General features: G+C 35.2%; 1 protein-coding gene across 1 annotated transcript in view; it reads right to left on the bottom strand.

Moving 5' to 3' along the window:
* Nucleotides 1-700: 700 nt before the first annotated feature.
* The window catches only part of LOC124787860 (serine/threonine-protein kinase meng-po), a 324,368-nt gene continuing 309,295 nt past the window's right edge, over nucleotides 701-15,773 (bottom strand). Inside the window, exon 7 of the mRNA XM_047254823.1 lies at nucleotides 701-6,227. Coding sequence (XP_047110779.1) covers nucleotides 5,911-6,227 — 317 coding nt within the window. The 3' untranslated portion in view covers nucleotides 701-5,910. The remainder of the gene's footprint in view (nucleotides 6,228-15,773) is intronic.

Genomic DNA, 15,773 nt, shown 5'->3' with positions numbered 1-15,773 from the left:
GAAAAACTGATTCAAGAAAAAAAAAACTGTATTACACAATTCTAATCTACTAGAACAGCCCACTCTTCATTGTCAATATTACTCTTATAAAATCTGTGAGTTTTCTCTCCTTTCTTTCTGTAATTTTCTTTCCTCTTCACTCAAAAAAATAATCTATCTTTTTAAGTATTATCTCTCCTAAAGATTGATCCATATGTTAAGAAAAACTATATGGGATTGTAGATCTGCCCTGATGCACTCTGTTATCCCCTAACTGGTTTCAGTGATAACTCACCACCATCTGATACGTGCAGTTCATTTACTTTTTCTGTTTCATAGTTGCCACAATATTAATAATCTGCTTTATTTTCCCATAAAACATGTTACATTAGCCTCAATTTTCTAAGGGACAACTTTGAAAGCTAAATGAATTACTATATCTGCTACCATCATTTTTATCGGCTGTTTCTATCTTCCAAGACATTTGTCTAATGATGTTTTCTCATTTGAAAGCAGTGCTCTATAAATGTAAGGTCAATTCATGACTGCTTCATGGGAGGGGGGGGGGGGGGGGGGGGAGTTATTAATGTGATGATATGTATGAAACAGAAAGAGTAAAAGAACGAGGATAAAATATATTACTAATTATTTTTATTTTTTAAATCACATTTGTAAATGGAAAGAGCAGGGAACAGATATTACAATTACAAAAGAACCAATGAAAACTATGAAAACAAGGCTTTGGTCTTTAATAAAAACAGTCATAGAATCACATATAACACAGTGTTTCAGAATGAGTTAAAATCTATGTACAACAAATTTAAACAGCCAAATATACAACAACAATGGAAAAATGGAATGAGGGAAAGAGACAAACTGTTAAAACCCTTATGAGTACAAAGTACAGTCTTTGTATATCACCACATGCTATATCTTCATAACTTCATACAAAACCACCACAGTTCTGGGAATGAGTTCTTCAGTCAGTTTCTAACTTTACTGGATAATTTTCTAGTTATTCCTATCTTTACTATTTTTAACAACTGTTTCTTCCTTACAAGTCAGGTGTTGGATGCTGTATTTCCATCACAGTATTTATTTACTTCTCAATTTTATTAATCAAGTTACCTTTTAATTTGATGTATAAATCCAGAAAATGAATACATTTGGCTTTGAGCAAATGTAATTATAGTATTTGTGTAAAGTGTATAAAAGGTATGTGGAAATATTCTCGCTTGATTCTTGAATGAACGTATCTCTGCCTCTAGTGGTGCATGTTATGTAAGGTCACACTATAGAAATTACAACCCATTGAATATGTTATGCATTTAACTTATGACCTTTTAAGGTCATTGAAACTGACACACACTTCAAATTGGTTGCAAAGTATAAATGTAGATTTCTGTTGTCGTATGTTTGTCACAGAATTTTCTCCTTTGTCTTTTTGATTAAAAGAATCTTTAAGTCCTTTGTAATGTCACTCAAAGAAAAATTTGAGTGCTCTGGTTTTGGAAAGTAATTAATATTCATTATTTTGATGCTCAAAAGCTTCAAATGAGCCATAGTGACAATAATTAAACTAGTGCTTTCAGTAATTTCCAACTGTACATCAAGTGGCAGAAAGTAATCTGATCTCTTTCTGTAGTTGTAATAATAAAACATATTGTATACTGTACCTATACATGTATGTGTGTGGTTACAGCAAATTCAGTTGACCAGAAGGAAAGCTCTTTTTTTCAAATTTTGGCCTTGTTGGCAAAACTATGTATTCTGCTGTACATGTTCTTGTGGTATAGGAGACTATAAAGAGTTGAACAGGAAATATCACTACCAATAAGTTTAGTTGTGGATGGAAGTTAAATGCCACTAATAGAGACAAGAAAGCACAGACTTGCCAGAATTATACAGGAGCTGCAATTACACAGGAGGAGAATACACAGAATTTGGTAATTTTACATGGGCTGTAGTGAAATAAACTGACAGCCATGCTGTTGTAACAGAAAGGCTCAATGGCTAAATAGATGCCAGATTACAAATCCAAAGGTTTAAATCCTCATTCAATTCTAGGGTTTTTATCTGTCACTGATTACTTCTTTTACCTCTGGTATACATTTGTTAAAGTGAAAAATGTAAAATTTTATTGTCGTTCTGATTAAATTGTAGGTTCCCCATTAGTCCTCCAATAAATGACTCAGCAAGCCAGTTTAAAAGTCGAATATAGGAAATGTCATACCTCCTCCAGTATTACAAGGCCTAGTAAAGTGCTGAGATGTTCAAACCAACCTTAAAGTTGATGATGGCTTCAGTTTTGCCTTGACAAGAAACATCTGACAAAACGTGATTTTTTTTATTCAGGTGAGAACAGTGACCAATGACCAGTTACTAATAACTGTGTAATGTTTTCATAGCTAGACATGCATGAAAACTTTTCGACTAAAGTGCTGGTTGGGAGCTTTGCCATAAAGAATTAAATTTCATTGAAAGTGTTGTTTTCTAGATCTCTCTGTGCTCAGAGAGAAAATAAATACTTAAACTCTCACTTTGGGCGGGAGTTCAGTAACCCTTACAGTCACTTACAAGGCTGTGACTTTTCATTGGTGAAGTGTTGTAGGAGGTGCAGTTACCATTAATGTAAATCAGAAACAGCAAAACATTTCTATTTGCAAATTTCTGTTCCATGGAAAGTAGAAAATAATATGATACAATGAGAAATGGTCAGCAGATGGCTCACATCAGTTTTTGGGCAATCAAGCAATCAAGTTTGTTTCTCTGGTGACTAGATGGCAACTTACCGTAGACTAGGTGACAATACGCAGTTTTGTACTGCCATGCAAAAGAATAGATGATACAAAAGTGGAAGCAGTTAGTTATACTTTTCATTCTTATATGCTCTTTGCTCACATCTCCTTCTTTCCCATACACCTATTCAACACTGAATTCCCAACATCTCTTTTCAGTGGCAGTAGCCATAATCTGAAACACTGACATATAAATATAATTTTTTTCCATGTCAAAAACTGTGTGTCCTTCAGATAGGTACCACAAATTTGTTGTGATGAACTGCCTAGAAAAAAAAGAGCTAGTATGCCTCCCAGCATAAATGTAATTCTATTATAAACAAAAGTAATGTTAGGGAAGTTCATTTGAAAAGGAATATGAAGAAAAAAACTGATGCTGTTTACACACCAGAAGTGAAAAATATAAAATTTTGAAAATTTTTGTTACATAAAAAATCATCAGCACAAATGTATAACTTTTCAGTTGAATGAATGTAAAGTGATTTTATAAGAGAAGTCATATATAGTTGAAAATGTCAACTGAAGGAACTTTTAAAAAGCAGTTTAAGAACAGGCTTACCCTAAAATTCCCCTATACCTTGGAAATGTCACGAAGAGAAATTTTAGCATCAGTTATATCTTAGCTATAAAGATAGTGACAAATTGTATGTATTCAACTTAATATTTTACTGTGGTGTGATATATAGCACCATGGACTTCAGTATTCTGCAACACTGTATAAACATTTATGGGGCATAGATAAGGCTATATTTGCTATGTCATTGGTAACATATGTAAAATTACATATTGAAGACACAAAAAGATAAAGAAAAACAACTTAGTGAACTCCAAATATGCATTCTTCTGTGATGCAGTTGCAAGTGTATAAATTCCAGGTCTAAAAACTTTCAATGGTAAGACAAGGGAATGTTTGGTGATATTGTAACACAGAAATAAACCATTGCATGGAATCAATCATTGTGACATATATCTACACCATTTGCATGCTTTCAGCTGTTCAGTTTCTGACCTCCTACATTTACCAGTTTTTGGTTGCTTATTAAGAGTAGTTACAAACATTTCTCTTATTATAGTCTTCCTTTTCAATATCACACTGGCTCTTTTTCTCTGTGTGATATAGGTCATACCACATTTTCTTTGTGAAAGTACTACTCTAAAATTTCTGAAATACTGCAAGAAGATGTCAGATGATTAATTTCTGCTTTCCAATTTTGCTCCTAACTCAATTTTTATCATCCATGTGTGGAGAAAATACCAGAAGTACAGACGTGCCTTATGTTTCTTTGGTAGTCATCATCTATACGTAATGTTCTTCCTACATTTTCCTAGAAAGTCATATATCCTTATCATCCCATTTTGCTAGAGCATGGAATGGTGACTGCAGTGAGAATGTCAAAACTTAACAGAGAACTGTGGTACCTTCATTATCTGCATACAAAAGTTTTGGTGAAATTTCTCCAATGTCATATTAGGGGCCTATCCCACTGTCCATGCTTTCTCATCGTCTCTCTATATTTCATCTTTTCCTTGATTATCAATAATTTATGTTAGTTACTTTATTTCTCCTACTTTTGGAAGCAATCCAGAACTGCCATCTTTAATTTTTATCATAGTTTTTCATTGATTTATTCATTTACCATTCTTGGTAGAATGGTCATGTAATTCTCTTTGATATCCTACACATTTTGTATTTCTTCACATGGTACAATCTTGTCAGTTGTCCCTTTTTACAAAAATAGGCTATGAAGTGAAGATAGTATAGTATGTAATGAAGGTTGCAGCACAGCATTTTCTATGCATCAGCGTTCTGTAGAAAGGAGCAACATTTTAGCAACAAAAAAAAGTGTGTGAGACATATGACAAAGATTTTTGAGTTCCTCATGTGAGACAGAAAATACATTAAGTAGAAAGATCAGGAGTGAAGGTGGAATCATACAGTAATTTAATCATTCATTCATGGCATAGTTGTAAGTGAGCCTTAAGCCTCTTTTAGTCAGCTGCACATTGTATTACAACAGACTGCTACCAATCTTGTAACACTCTATTTAGCTGCATATCTAAAATGATTCAACTAACTAATTAAATCCTCGAGCAATGCAGTAAAATCTTTCTCATTTTAACTTTAAGAGTAAAATTTTACATTTTCTCCTTCAAATAATTATTCTGGTATTTCTTCTTGAAGAAGATTAGAAAATTCATGTTTTTATGTGATTCATTGCAGTCAGTGTGGTTTTAAGGAAGCATGCAAACCAGGCATCTGTACAAAGGGGATCACAGAGATAAAACAGTTTTGTTAAGAGGGTAGAATGAGTACCTCTAAGGGAAGAACTTCTTGTTCTATTTTGTAAACTGGTTTTGGAGATACACCTGAATAGAAATCAAAAAGTTTTTTTATCATGTAAATATGCACAAACATTTCAGTGTGTGGTACTTAATGTAAAAAAAATCTGATTTTTTATTAAAATTAATAATATGACTAACTATTAATACATTCTCAATTATATATATCGATTTTCAGTCAGAGCTGTTCACAAAAGTTTATATCCATTTGTACACATAAGAGCACATAATCTGTCCACATCATAAACCATTTAAGGTTGTTGCTGGTAGGAGTGGACATCTACTTTAAATCTCTCTTAACTAACAATTATACTTTCTTCTGATATCCTTTAGTCATTACATAATATTCCTCCTCATACATGTAACTGTTGCGGTATTTGCAAAACTGTACACATTTATCATAAATTATGCTTCATCCAGGTAACACAAGTTTTCAAATACCATATTCATTTCAACAGAAAAGAATAGTGATCATCAAACAATAATGATATTTTTGCGGAATAAGTCTATAAATTGTCCATTCAAATAAACTTTGTTTGAGACAAATGATGATTAAGCTCACCATCGCAGCCAGGTAGAGCATTTCATACTGAGATGAGCATTTCAGCTCACAGTATGGTGTTCCATTTGATTTCTGACTCCTCTTTAAGGAGCCACTTACAGTGCCGGATCACAATCTAACTGCACCTTCAAGCTCTGTAAGCAATTTAGATGCAGCTGTGTGTGTCACAGCTTCTAGACTTTTATCATCCCCCTGGGAGCCTCACATATCTGGTGTGACTTTTTGCAGGTATCAGTGGCTGGCAGATCGGCTCGCAGAGCCAGATACGCAGACACCGTTCTCGAGAGGGCCACGCCGTGCCTCCATCACTGCTGCCCTTTCTTCCTCCTCTTCTTCAGCAAGCAAAGCTTCTTCATCACCTAGGTCTTCCTCATCCTCCTCCTCTTCAATCACACTGTTCTGTATCCAGTCACGGATACGGTCCTTCTTGGTAGAGCGATCAACTGTTGTTTCAATGCCGTACTGAGTAAGTGTGTAAAGAAGCTTGTCCTTCTCTTCCTGGCTGCTGTGGAAGCTGTACATGGATGGGCACAGCTCATCGTCCTCACCTGCAACACAAATCATCACCTAGTAAGGTTTCAGCACCATGATTGTCTACGCAGCATACTTGTAAATTTTATTTTTTGTTGAAACTAATCTTGTGAAACTGCTATTGGCACAACTACTCAAATGTCACTTCAAGTGATATTCATTTACTCATCAAGCACCTTCCATAGACTACATCAAGAAGGAGGACCTTCAGGTTTGTGGAATTAATCCAGCAATACACTAACAAAAGATAAACAGTTATAAGGAACTTAATCTGTACGTTTCATTAAGAATAAATTATCGCTACTTTGCTTGTTATTATGTGTGCTTATGCCACATAAGGTAAAGAAAGCTGCTACTTTCTAGAAAGCTGCTCCCACAATTAATTTAAATATCTGGAGTTCATATTCAATTCATAGCTCAGTATTTACTTGAATCCACTGACATTTTACAGAGTAGGTGGTTGTGTCCTCGGAGCCTATCATGACTGCATGTCTGAATTCAATCTTCTTGGTTTTCACGTCACATCATTTTGAATAAAATACATGAATTTTTTATCTCCACTATCATTGTTAGGAGTAAAAACCAATTGTAACACTGAAAATGCAGGTAAAATATCTTCTGCACCATCCAAAATTTTTCACCGTTTAATATCCATTGATAATTTGTACTGTACTTCTGATTCTGAATCTGTAAACTTTATTACAGAAACTATATTTAATACATAATGAACATAATATTGTTTTTATTTCTGGTTGTATATAATTGATTGTAATTATAATGAAAATTCTGTTAATTGCTGGGCAATAGCCATGAGAACTCTATATAGCAAAAACAAAATGGCAGTAGCTGTGCCGTTGTTTATCTTTAGAGCATTTGTCATGTTGCGAGCAAAGAGGAGGCAGGGCAGGCTGCGTCATGAAAGAGTGTGGAAGTGATTGTTGGGTGCTTCCACAGATGTGGTGTGCAGCTATGATCAGGCTAATGTAGATGCACATATTTCGTTAACCCACAAATATTGAGAGCATGGTAGGAGTGAACAGGCAGGGGAAAGCTGCAATTCTAAGTGTTTTCTGTCCCATAATTATCTGTGACTCTAGAAATGACTCATAGTCCTCCATCAGCCTCAGAATTGGCATCAGCAACATTCTTCTGTGTACAACTAATACTGTACAGGCATTACCCAATGGTATTGCTTTCACAATTTTCGACCAACTTTCATCAATAATAACCTGCAATAGTTATAACTTGTAGGGCACCTGTGCTGCCATTGTCCTCAGACATTATTACCAAGCAAGGTCCCTTTCCTTTCCATGCAACTACCGAGTGTTGTAAAATTATGAAAATTGATTAACTACTTACTGCCAGTTTTGTTTCTTTGCTAATGACCAGTTCCAGTCTACATTTTGCTGCCTCAGTGACTGTTCATTCTTGTATTCTATAATAGAGGTGTAACTAATTTATAGTTTTGAGTATTAACTTCAATCACTTAACGTAATGTTAAATTTTGCTGGTATATCTAATAAATAAACATAGAGTACAAATTAAGAGCGTGGACTTTCATTTATTCTGTATTTAGCTTAGCGAGTGACTTCTGCTGGCTTGGTATGTATTTTATTGTATTTATATTAAAAGTAAAATCAGTTGCTATTGTGCTTAAAGTAAATTCAGTTCAGTCTTTCAATAATGAAAAGTAAATTGTTTGTCTTTTCCTAATTTTTGGATTATGTTATGCTGAGGTTACTGAAAATAATTTTTTTACATAACAAAGTTTCAGTTACAGCCAGTCATTTATTTAACCAGTAACTTCATTCAACTTTGCTTTCAAAATTTAGTATTTTGGATTAAGTAACTGCAGACTCGGTGCTTTCTGATTCATTTATTTTCTCATGAACTGTTGTGTTGTGGAAAAGCGTGATAATCTTATGTTGTCACATGTGACCATTTGCTCAGTTGTCTTTATTGTTACCTTTCTTAGGATTTTGGTTGTTCATTGCCCTAGTAGGCCAGTGACAGTTTAATTATCATTTTTTGGTAATCAATTTCCCTTTGTATTAAATATTACATGGTACCCTTTTCCCCCCTGTGAGATTGCTGAGCAATTGCACTAAATTTCCATACATTTCAAAATTGTCAGCAGTATATAGAATGGGTTTAGAAGGGTCTGTTGTACACTCTCTTCCTACTAACCAGTATTATTTTTCTTTGGTAATGATAGCCTTAATCACTGTAAAAGTTCATTAGGCATACACAATCACAATCAGTTATTTCGCAATCCAGTAGGCTGATTAGGGAGGGAGTAAAACAGGCAACATGATGAGCACAAATGAAACAGATAATTAGATTGTACTTAACGGGGAACAATGGGTAGAACAAGGTGAATGCTGGCACTTGAATTCATTGCTGAGGAACTGGCTGGCTAGCATCACAGATGCTACCACTGAAATACAGGAACTGACAAGAATTGAATTTGTGGCATCTGCAGATGCTACAGAATTCAGAATAAAAATAAAAACTGAATCCGTTGGCAGTGGATACAATGAAATTATTAAGAAAGAATCATAGTAAGAGTAAAAACCAGTAATGTCTGAAATATAAATGATTTGTTAGACATGTTGAACAGTACAATCAATGCTCAGTCCAAATCAATTAACAGTAAAATTGTTTCACAGTTAAGTAAAATGGATGATCGGGGAAAAGCAATCAAGATTGTTAACAATAATATTGGAGTTGTTAAAACGAGAGTAGATGAATTCAAGAAAGAAATAATTGTAATGAATAACAAAATTGGTAATTTTAAGCAGGACATGACAGAGGTACAGTCACAAATAGGAAGCATAAATATTCATTTTGAGCTGGAAGTAGAGAGGATCAAACAGAAACTGGAACAGACTGTTGACCCCATTATTGAAAATAAAGTAACTGAGAAGGTAGAATTAGCACAAAAAGATAATAGGGAATAGGTTACAAATCTGCAAACTTTAGTATCAGACGTAGATACTAGGGTGAAGAAACAGTTGGCTACATGTGATGAGGAAAAGAGGGAATGGAAATGCTAGCGATGACCAGTTGCCCAATAGTTGCAAAAGTAACTGAACTAGAAAAGAGATTAGATGAAAAACTGCACTATGTCATGCCACATCATAATACTGAAATGTTGGCGAAGGAGGAGCATTTCAATCCCCTCAAAAACAGGGTAGATTGCCCACTATCGACTTCATTAAAAATTGTGAAATGGTATTGACTGAATCGTGGATAGATAAGAGAAAATTTAATGCTGTAATCAACATGCCAGTGGGTGAGGCTAAGCGATGGGGCTTAAACCTCAAGTTGTGTGAACTTGAGTTTTCAAGAATTTAAGAATGCATTCTTGAAAGAATATTGGCCAGAGCTGAAGCAGAAGACTGAATGGCATGAATACATAGTGTCAAAATCCTACAATGCAAACTCGCGCAGCTCGATAAAAGAATTTTGCAAAATTGGATCTGCAAATTAGAATATTTGCATGATTGACGGACTGAATCAGAGAAGAAGCTTCCAGATGATTCCAAGAGGTACATAGGCAGTAGTTACAGAACAATTATTGCATTTGATAGAGCACTTGCCCACGAAAGGCAAAGATAATTGGCAGAATAACCAAGAAAATTTTAAAAGTCGTCATAGTAGCAACAATTGCTACATTGGTAATAACCATAATAACAATAACCATGGTAATAATGGTAGCCACCACCACAGTAATAATAACTCACATTACTGTAATAGTATCAGTCATTATGGGAACAATAATAGTAGAAATGGCAGAAGTCAACATGAGGCAAATATGGTACATGATTCTCAGCAGAATGATTGCAAGCAGGAGTAAAATCAGCAGTTGCAATAGCCAGATAGAAACAGGACTGTCATACTTAATCAGGGAAACCATTAGCCACTATGGTTTGGGGCCCTTGGGGCATGGGAAGACAGTGGCGACCAAGAAGAAAGCCTAGGCAATGTCACTACGATAGATCAGAATGGATAAATCAGCAATGCGAGAATGTGTAAGATGACAGAGTGAGTAACGCAACCTGTGGTAACAATAACTGAAATTGAAACAGCAGTCAACAAAGCAATCATTGTCTGTAATAACAATGAAAATCACAGAGGTCGGCTTCAGTTTATTGGTAGAATAATGGGGAAGTGCAATCAGTCTACAAATAGACTGCTTACAAATCACTTGTGTGACCGGTTCTGGAATATTGCACAAGTGCGTGGGACCCATACCAGATAGGACTAACAGAGGATATTGAATGTATACACAGAAGGGTAACACGAATGGTCACAGGTTTGTTTAATTCATGGGAGGGATTCACAAAGATACTGAAGCAACTGAAATGGCAGACTCTTGAAAAACAGATGTAAACTATCACAAGAAAGTCTATTAACAAAGTTTCAAGAACTGGCTTTAAATAATACAGAGATTGTGAGGATTAGATTAGAATAATTACTGCACGCACAGAGGCATTCAAACAAAAATTCTTGCTGCGAGGAGTGGCCGTGTGCTTTGAGGCACCATGTCATAGATAGTGTGGCCCCTCCTGCCGGAGGTTTGAGTCCTCCCTCAGGCATAGGTGTGTGTTGTTCTTAGCATAAGTTAGTTTAAGTAGTGTGTAACTCTAGGGACTGATGACCTCAGCACTTTGGTCCCTTAGGAATTCACACACACACACACACACACACACACACACACACACACACACAAAATCCCCGGCCCATGGTTAGGCACTTCAGTCCAGAACTGCGCTGCTGCTATGGTTGCAGGTTCGAATCCTGCCTCGGTCATGGATGTGTATGATGTCCTTAGGTTAGTTAGGTTTAAGTAGTTCTAAGTCTAGGGGACTAATGACTTCAGATGTTAAGTCCCATAGTACTTAGAGCCAATTTGAACCACACACAATCATTCTTCCCATGCTCTGTACATGAATGGAACAGGAAGAAACCCCAAGTGTTATGGTGACACACATTATAGCTTATGTAATGATCTGTCAGAAAAGCTAACATTTGAAAGGCTATTTAAAGCTGCTTTGACACAATTTTATGAGAGCATTCCCATAAAGAAATGCAAAATAGTTGCCAAAGGCTTCAAAAGCAAGGCCACAAATAAGAAAATCCATGGTATAGTGAAGAGCCAGCAAATCTGAAAAACCAAATTATGCTGTTGCACAATGTACATAAAGGTCTGAAGACTGATCATGCCAGATCAATCTGCCTTAAATACAGAAATGAGTATAAAAAAAACCATTGTAAAAGCCAAATAAGCACAGAATCTCAGCAGTATTGAGAATTCCACCAACAAGTGCAAAGCCACATGCAAACTAATAAATAGCCATCGCTAAAAATGAAAGAAATAAGAAAATTCATACATGTCCCCAAAAATTCAATGATTGTTACATTAAATCAGTTGAGGAAGTAGGAAATTATATTGTGAAGCTTGATATTAGTTCATCAGAGATTCTTTCAAGAATGTTTGTAAACCACCAGTTAATACACGCACATCTTCCTTCTCTGAGGTCTCTCCTAATCGTGTCCTAAGAATAGTAAAACAGCTAAAACCATCAGACAGTGTAGATACATATGACATATCTTGTAACATACTGCAGAAAGTAACAGATTGTATTGTGTATCCCTTAACATATTGTATAAACAAGTGCATAGCTGAGGGACATTTTCCTGATGAGCTAAAAGTTTGTAGGGTAGTTCCAAAACAAAAAAAAGGAGATACTGACTGCTTCAAGTTACAGACTAATTTTACAATTTCTGTAGTCCTTGCTTTTTCTGTAATAATGCAATGTGGAATTTACTATAAATTATATGTTTACTTTGAAAATCTAGTTATAATTAGTCAATCACAGTATGGTTTTAGGAAAAATTTGTCAATTGTTGATGCTATAGACTCCGTAGTCAAATACATACACAAGTGTTTGAGGTAAAGGCTTTTCTCAAGCCACTTTTTGTGATCTAAGTAAAGTTTTTCACTGTGTAGAGCACACACCACTTCTGGAAAAAATTGAATTCTTTGACACTGAAGGTAGCAGCCTTAAGCTATTAAAATCATATCTAAAGAACCATAGACAAATTGTCTGTGTTGGCAAGAAAATGGCGAGAATAGAACAAGTTAAGGCAGGTGTGTTCCCCAGGGATCCATATTGTGCCCTTTATTGGTCCTGATAATGATCAATGATCTTCCATCATTTATAAAGTTCTTCATTGTAGTAATGATCTCAGCAGCCTTGAAAGTTGTGTTACAACGACAATGGACTAAGATTCCAGCTGATTTAAGGCAAATGGCTTCTGATTTAAAGCAAATGGCTTCTTATTGAATGACAACAAAACACAGCACATGGTTTACAGTCTGAAAGACAAGCTTCTATCAGATGATCCTAGTTATCTTAAGTTTATGGGGGTATATTTAGTCAATAAATTATATTGGGGTCAACATGTACAATATATTAGTGGTAAGCTGTCAAGAGTAATTCACCTGTTAAGGGACGTATGGACTGTGTACCCAAAAAGTATGTTAGAACATCCTATTTTTCTTTCTTCCAAAGCATGCTAACATATACTATTATTTTATGGGGAACTCTAGTTGTGTGCATGACATCTTAATACTGCAGGAAAAAACTATTAGGGTAATTGCTGGTTCTTCATATAAGGCACACTGTAAACTATTGTTTTGTGAATAAAAGATTATGACTGTAATAAACTTATAGTATCTTTTATTTTACACAAAAAGAAGTTATCAGAAGCAAAATGCAGAGAAAATGTACATTGTTACAGTACAAGAGGGAAAAGATGCATTTATACCCCATACCACAGACTGTGAGAATCAACAGTTATGAACTCATGGGGCACAAATTATTTAATAAGATTCCACAATTTGAATGAGAATTACCTGTACAAGCATTGAAACAAATACTGTATGACTGGCTAGTCACCCACCCATTCTACTACATAAATGAATATTTCAACTGTAATGTTGTAACACTAATAACAATCCTGTTTCTTTTAAATTATTGATTGTACTGTGTAATACCTATGACTTGTCTATTGTTGTAATGGCTAAATGACAATAAAATAATAATAATAATAATAATAATAATAATAATAATAATAATAATAATAATAATAATAATAATTATTATTATTATTATTATTATTAATGGTATGTATCCTCTGCCACGCACCTCACAGTAGTTTTCAGAGTATAGATGTAGAAAAGGAAGAGGCAGCTGCTATTAAAGAGACAGTGGTGCCACAGGCTGCACTGTGCTGTGATCTGCTGGAGGAGTTATAGAAGCCAAAAGTGGATAAAACTTCCGTTATCAAGAGCAGGTTATCAACTCTGTACCAAAGAGACAGGCCTTTCCAAATGATATAGTAATTCAAGTAGTCAATCCCAAATATGCTGGTGATAAATAAAACCGAGGTGAAATTTCTGATTAGGGCCAAGACGAGTTTGCTGATGAAGCCACATAGATTACAACATCTACGAGGTTAAGGCTGATATCATACAGTCAGACGAGAGTAGTATGGGTTGTGTGGGCTTGGGAGAAGAATTAAGAGCAGAAAAAGAGCACATTCCTCCAAACAATTTGGAAGATGTTAGCCGTCTTTCCGAAGAAAATTTATCATACTTGACAGTTAGCAACTTGTTGGTAATATAATTGAAAAATTGATAAAATTGACGGTTAGGAAATTGTTGGTAATACAATTGCAGAAAATGATAAAAGGGTTACAGTGTTGGGGTCATAATGGTTTCAGTAACTGCAGAACAGGCAGATAGAAATTATAAGTGTCCAAGTACAGGAAATTAAAAAACAACCAGATAAACCACTGTTGGTGTCAGAGTCGGATGGATTTTTCTAGAATGACCTTGATGTGGAGGAGGACTTGTTATAGGAAAACCAAGAACCAGACACAGATAAGCATAGACAAATACTAGTGCCCATCGAGACGCACAGCCTACCCATGCATGTTTCAATAGATACAGGGCAGAGCTAAATGCTGTTTCAGGTAAAATTTTCAGTTGATTAAAAGAAAAACCAGGAGTAGTAGTAATTCCCATAGTGGGAGTTAAAACAATCTGTGCTACCAGAAAGAGTAGCAAACTTATATCTTATCATACATTTGTCTGTTTCGAAATTAGAGGGGAGCAATTTGAACATGAATTTATAGTCATGCCAGATTTGAGCACTGAGATAATAACTGGCTTAGATTGGTTAATGAAATACCAAGTAGTAATTGACTGCAACAATAAAAAATGACATGCATTTCAAATGATAAGACCAGATTACTGTGAGTTTTAGTGAAATAGGTGATGAGGTGAACAGATAATACCAACTTATTCACATTACTACTTGGTTTGATGAAACTGACCGAAATATGGGAACATATTGTTACCACAGTCACAGAGTGTGGGGAAATTATATAAACAATTTTGAAAAGATTATGAATGCCTCGACGGAAGAATCTGCAGGATTCCTATTAGACCATAAGTCTGAGTCTAAAACACTGGAAGAGATGACTGATATCCCTCCATGAGTTAATACTGACATTGAGACGAAGAAAGAACGTTTACGAGAGGTAATGAAGAAGTAAGCCGAGGTCCGAGTATGACGTCATGACGCGAAAGCGCGGTTTGCAAAATTTTCAATTAGCGACCTCGTTCTCTTTAAAGCGAATGAGAAATTGAGCAAGACTGATAATGAGATTTCAAAATTGAAATTCATTTACAATGGGCCATTTAAGATTTTCATCATACTTTACACTAACGCTTACTGTTTAGCTTTTCCTAATGCTGGGAAGCTGTTACATGTTGTTGACCTGAAACTGCATCAGTCAAGAACTAACTGATCTGAGAAAGAATTTCCAGTAAAAACTTAATTATTAGTGCAATTTTCAAAATTTATTCCAAATTCATTTTTGGATCAGACGGTTATCAATAAATTTACAAGAAGTATAATGAGAAATTTAGCTCACAGGATAGATGTTCTGAAAGTAACTGAAATGAAACATTCAAGCTACGACCAATGTGTATAAACCTCACTCTGGTATATATATAATTTGTAATATTGTAAATAATATGTTGTAAAAAAGTTCTTTTATATCGTATATTATGTAAGTGAATACCAATGCACTCAGATGATGTTAAGTTTCAGGTCTGTGTATGCATGTGAATATCGGCAGTGTTGAGTTATCCACTGTGGCAGATGTATAGCGACTCCTTGAGATTACTTGGGAGCTAGTTTTCAAAGAATGCAAGACAGGTGGACGTTCAGGAGTTCTACTGCATGAACAAATAGAGAAATCAAGGCTGCCACTGTGGCACATGCATCAGTGGCATGTCTGGTTTGGGATGCTGGGGGCTCTTAGAACGCTGCAGCATCCTTTGTATAGACACATGAGGAATGTGGTGTTTCTTTTTTTTTCAGCACAACCAGTGCAAAACTTTGTTGTAAACATTTAAGTTTTATCTCGACACTTATTTGAAACACATAAACTCTCATAATGAGAAATTCAGTCTGTTAATG

The sequence above is a fragment of the Schistocerca piceifrons genome, chromosome 3, assembly GCF_021461385.2.
Source record: "Schistocerca piceifrons isolate TAMUIC-IGC-003096 chromosome 3, iqSchPice1.1, whole genome shotgun sequence".
Classification (NCBI taxonomy): Eukaryota; Metazoa; Arthropoda; class Insecta; order Orthoptera; family Acrididae; genus Schistocerca; species Schistocerca piceifrons.
The sequence above is the reverse complement of the archived record's forward strand: the minus strand, read 5'-3'. Positions and strand labels throughout refer to the sequence as shown.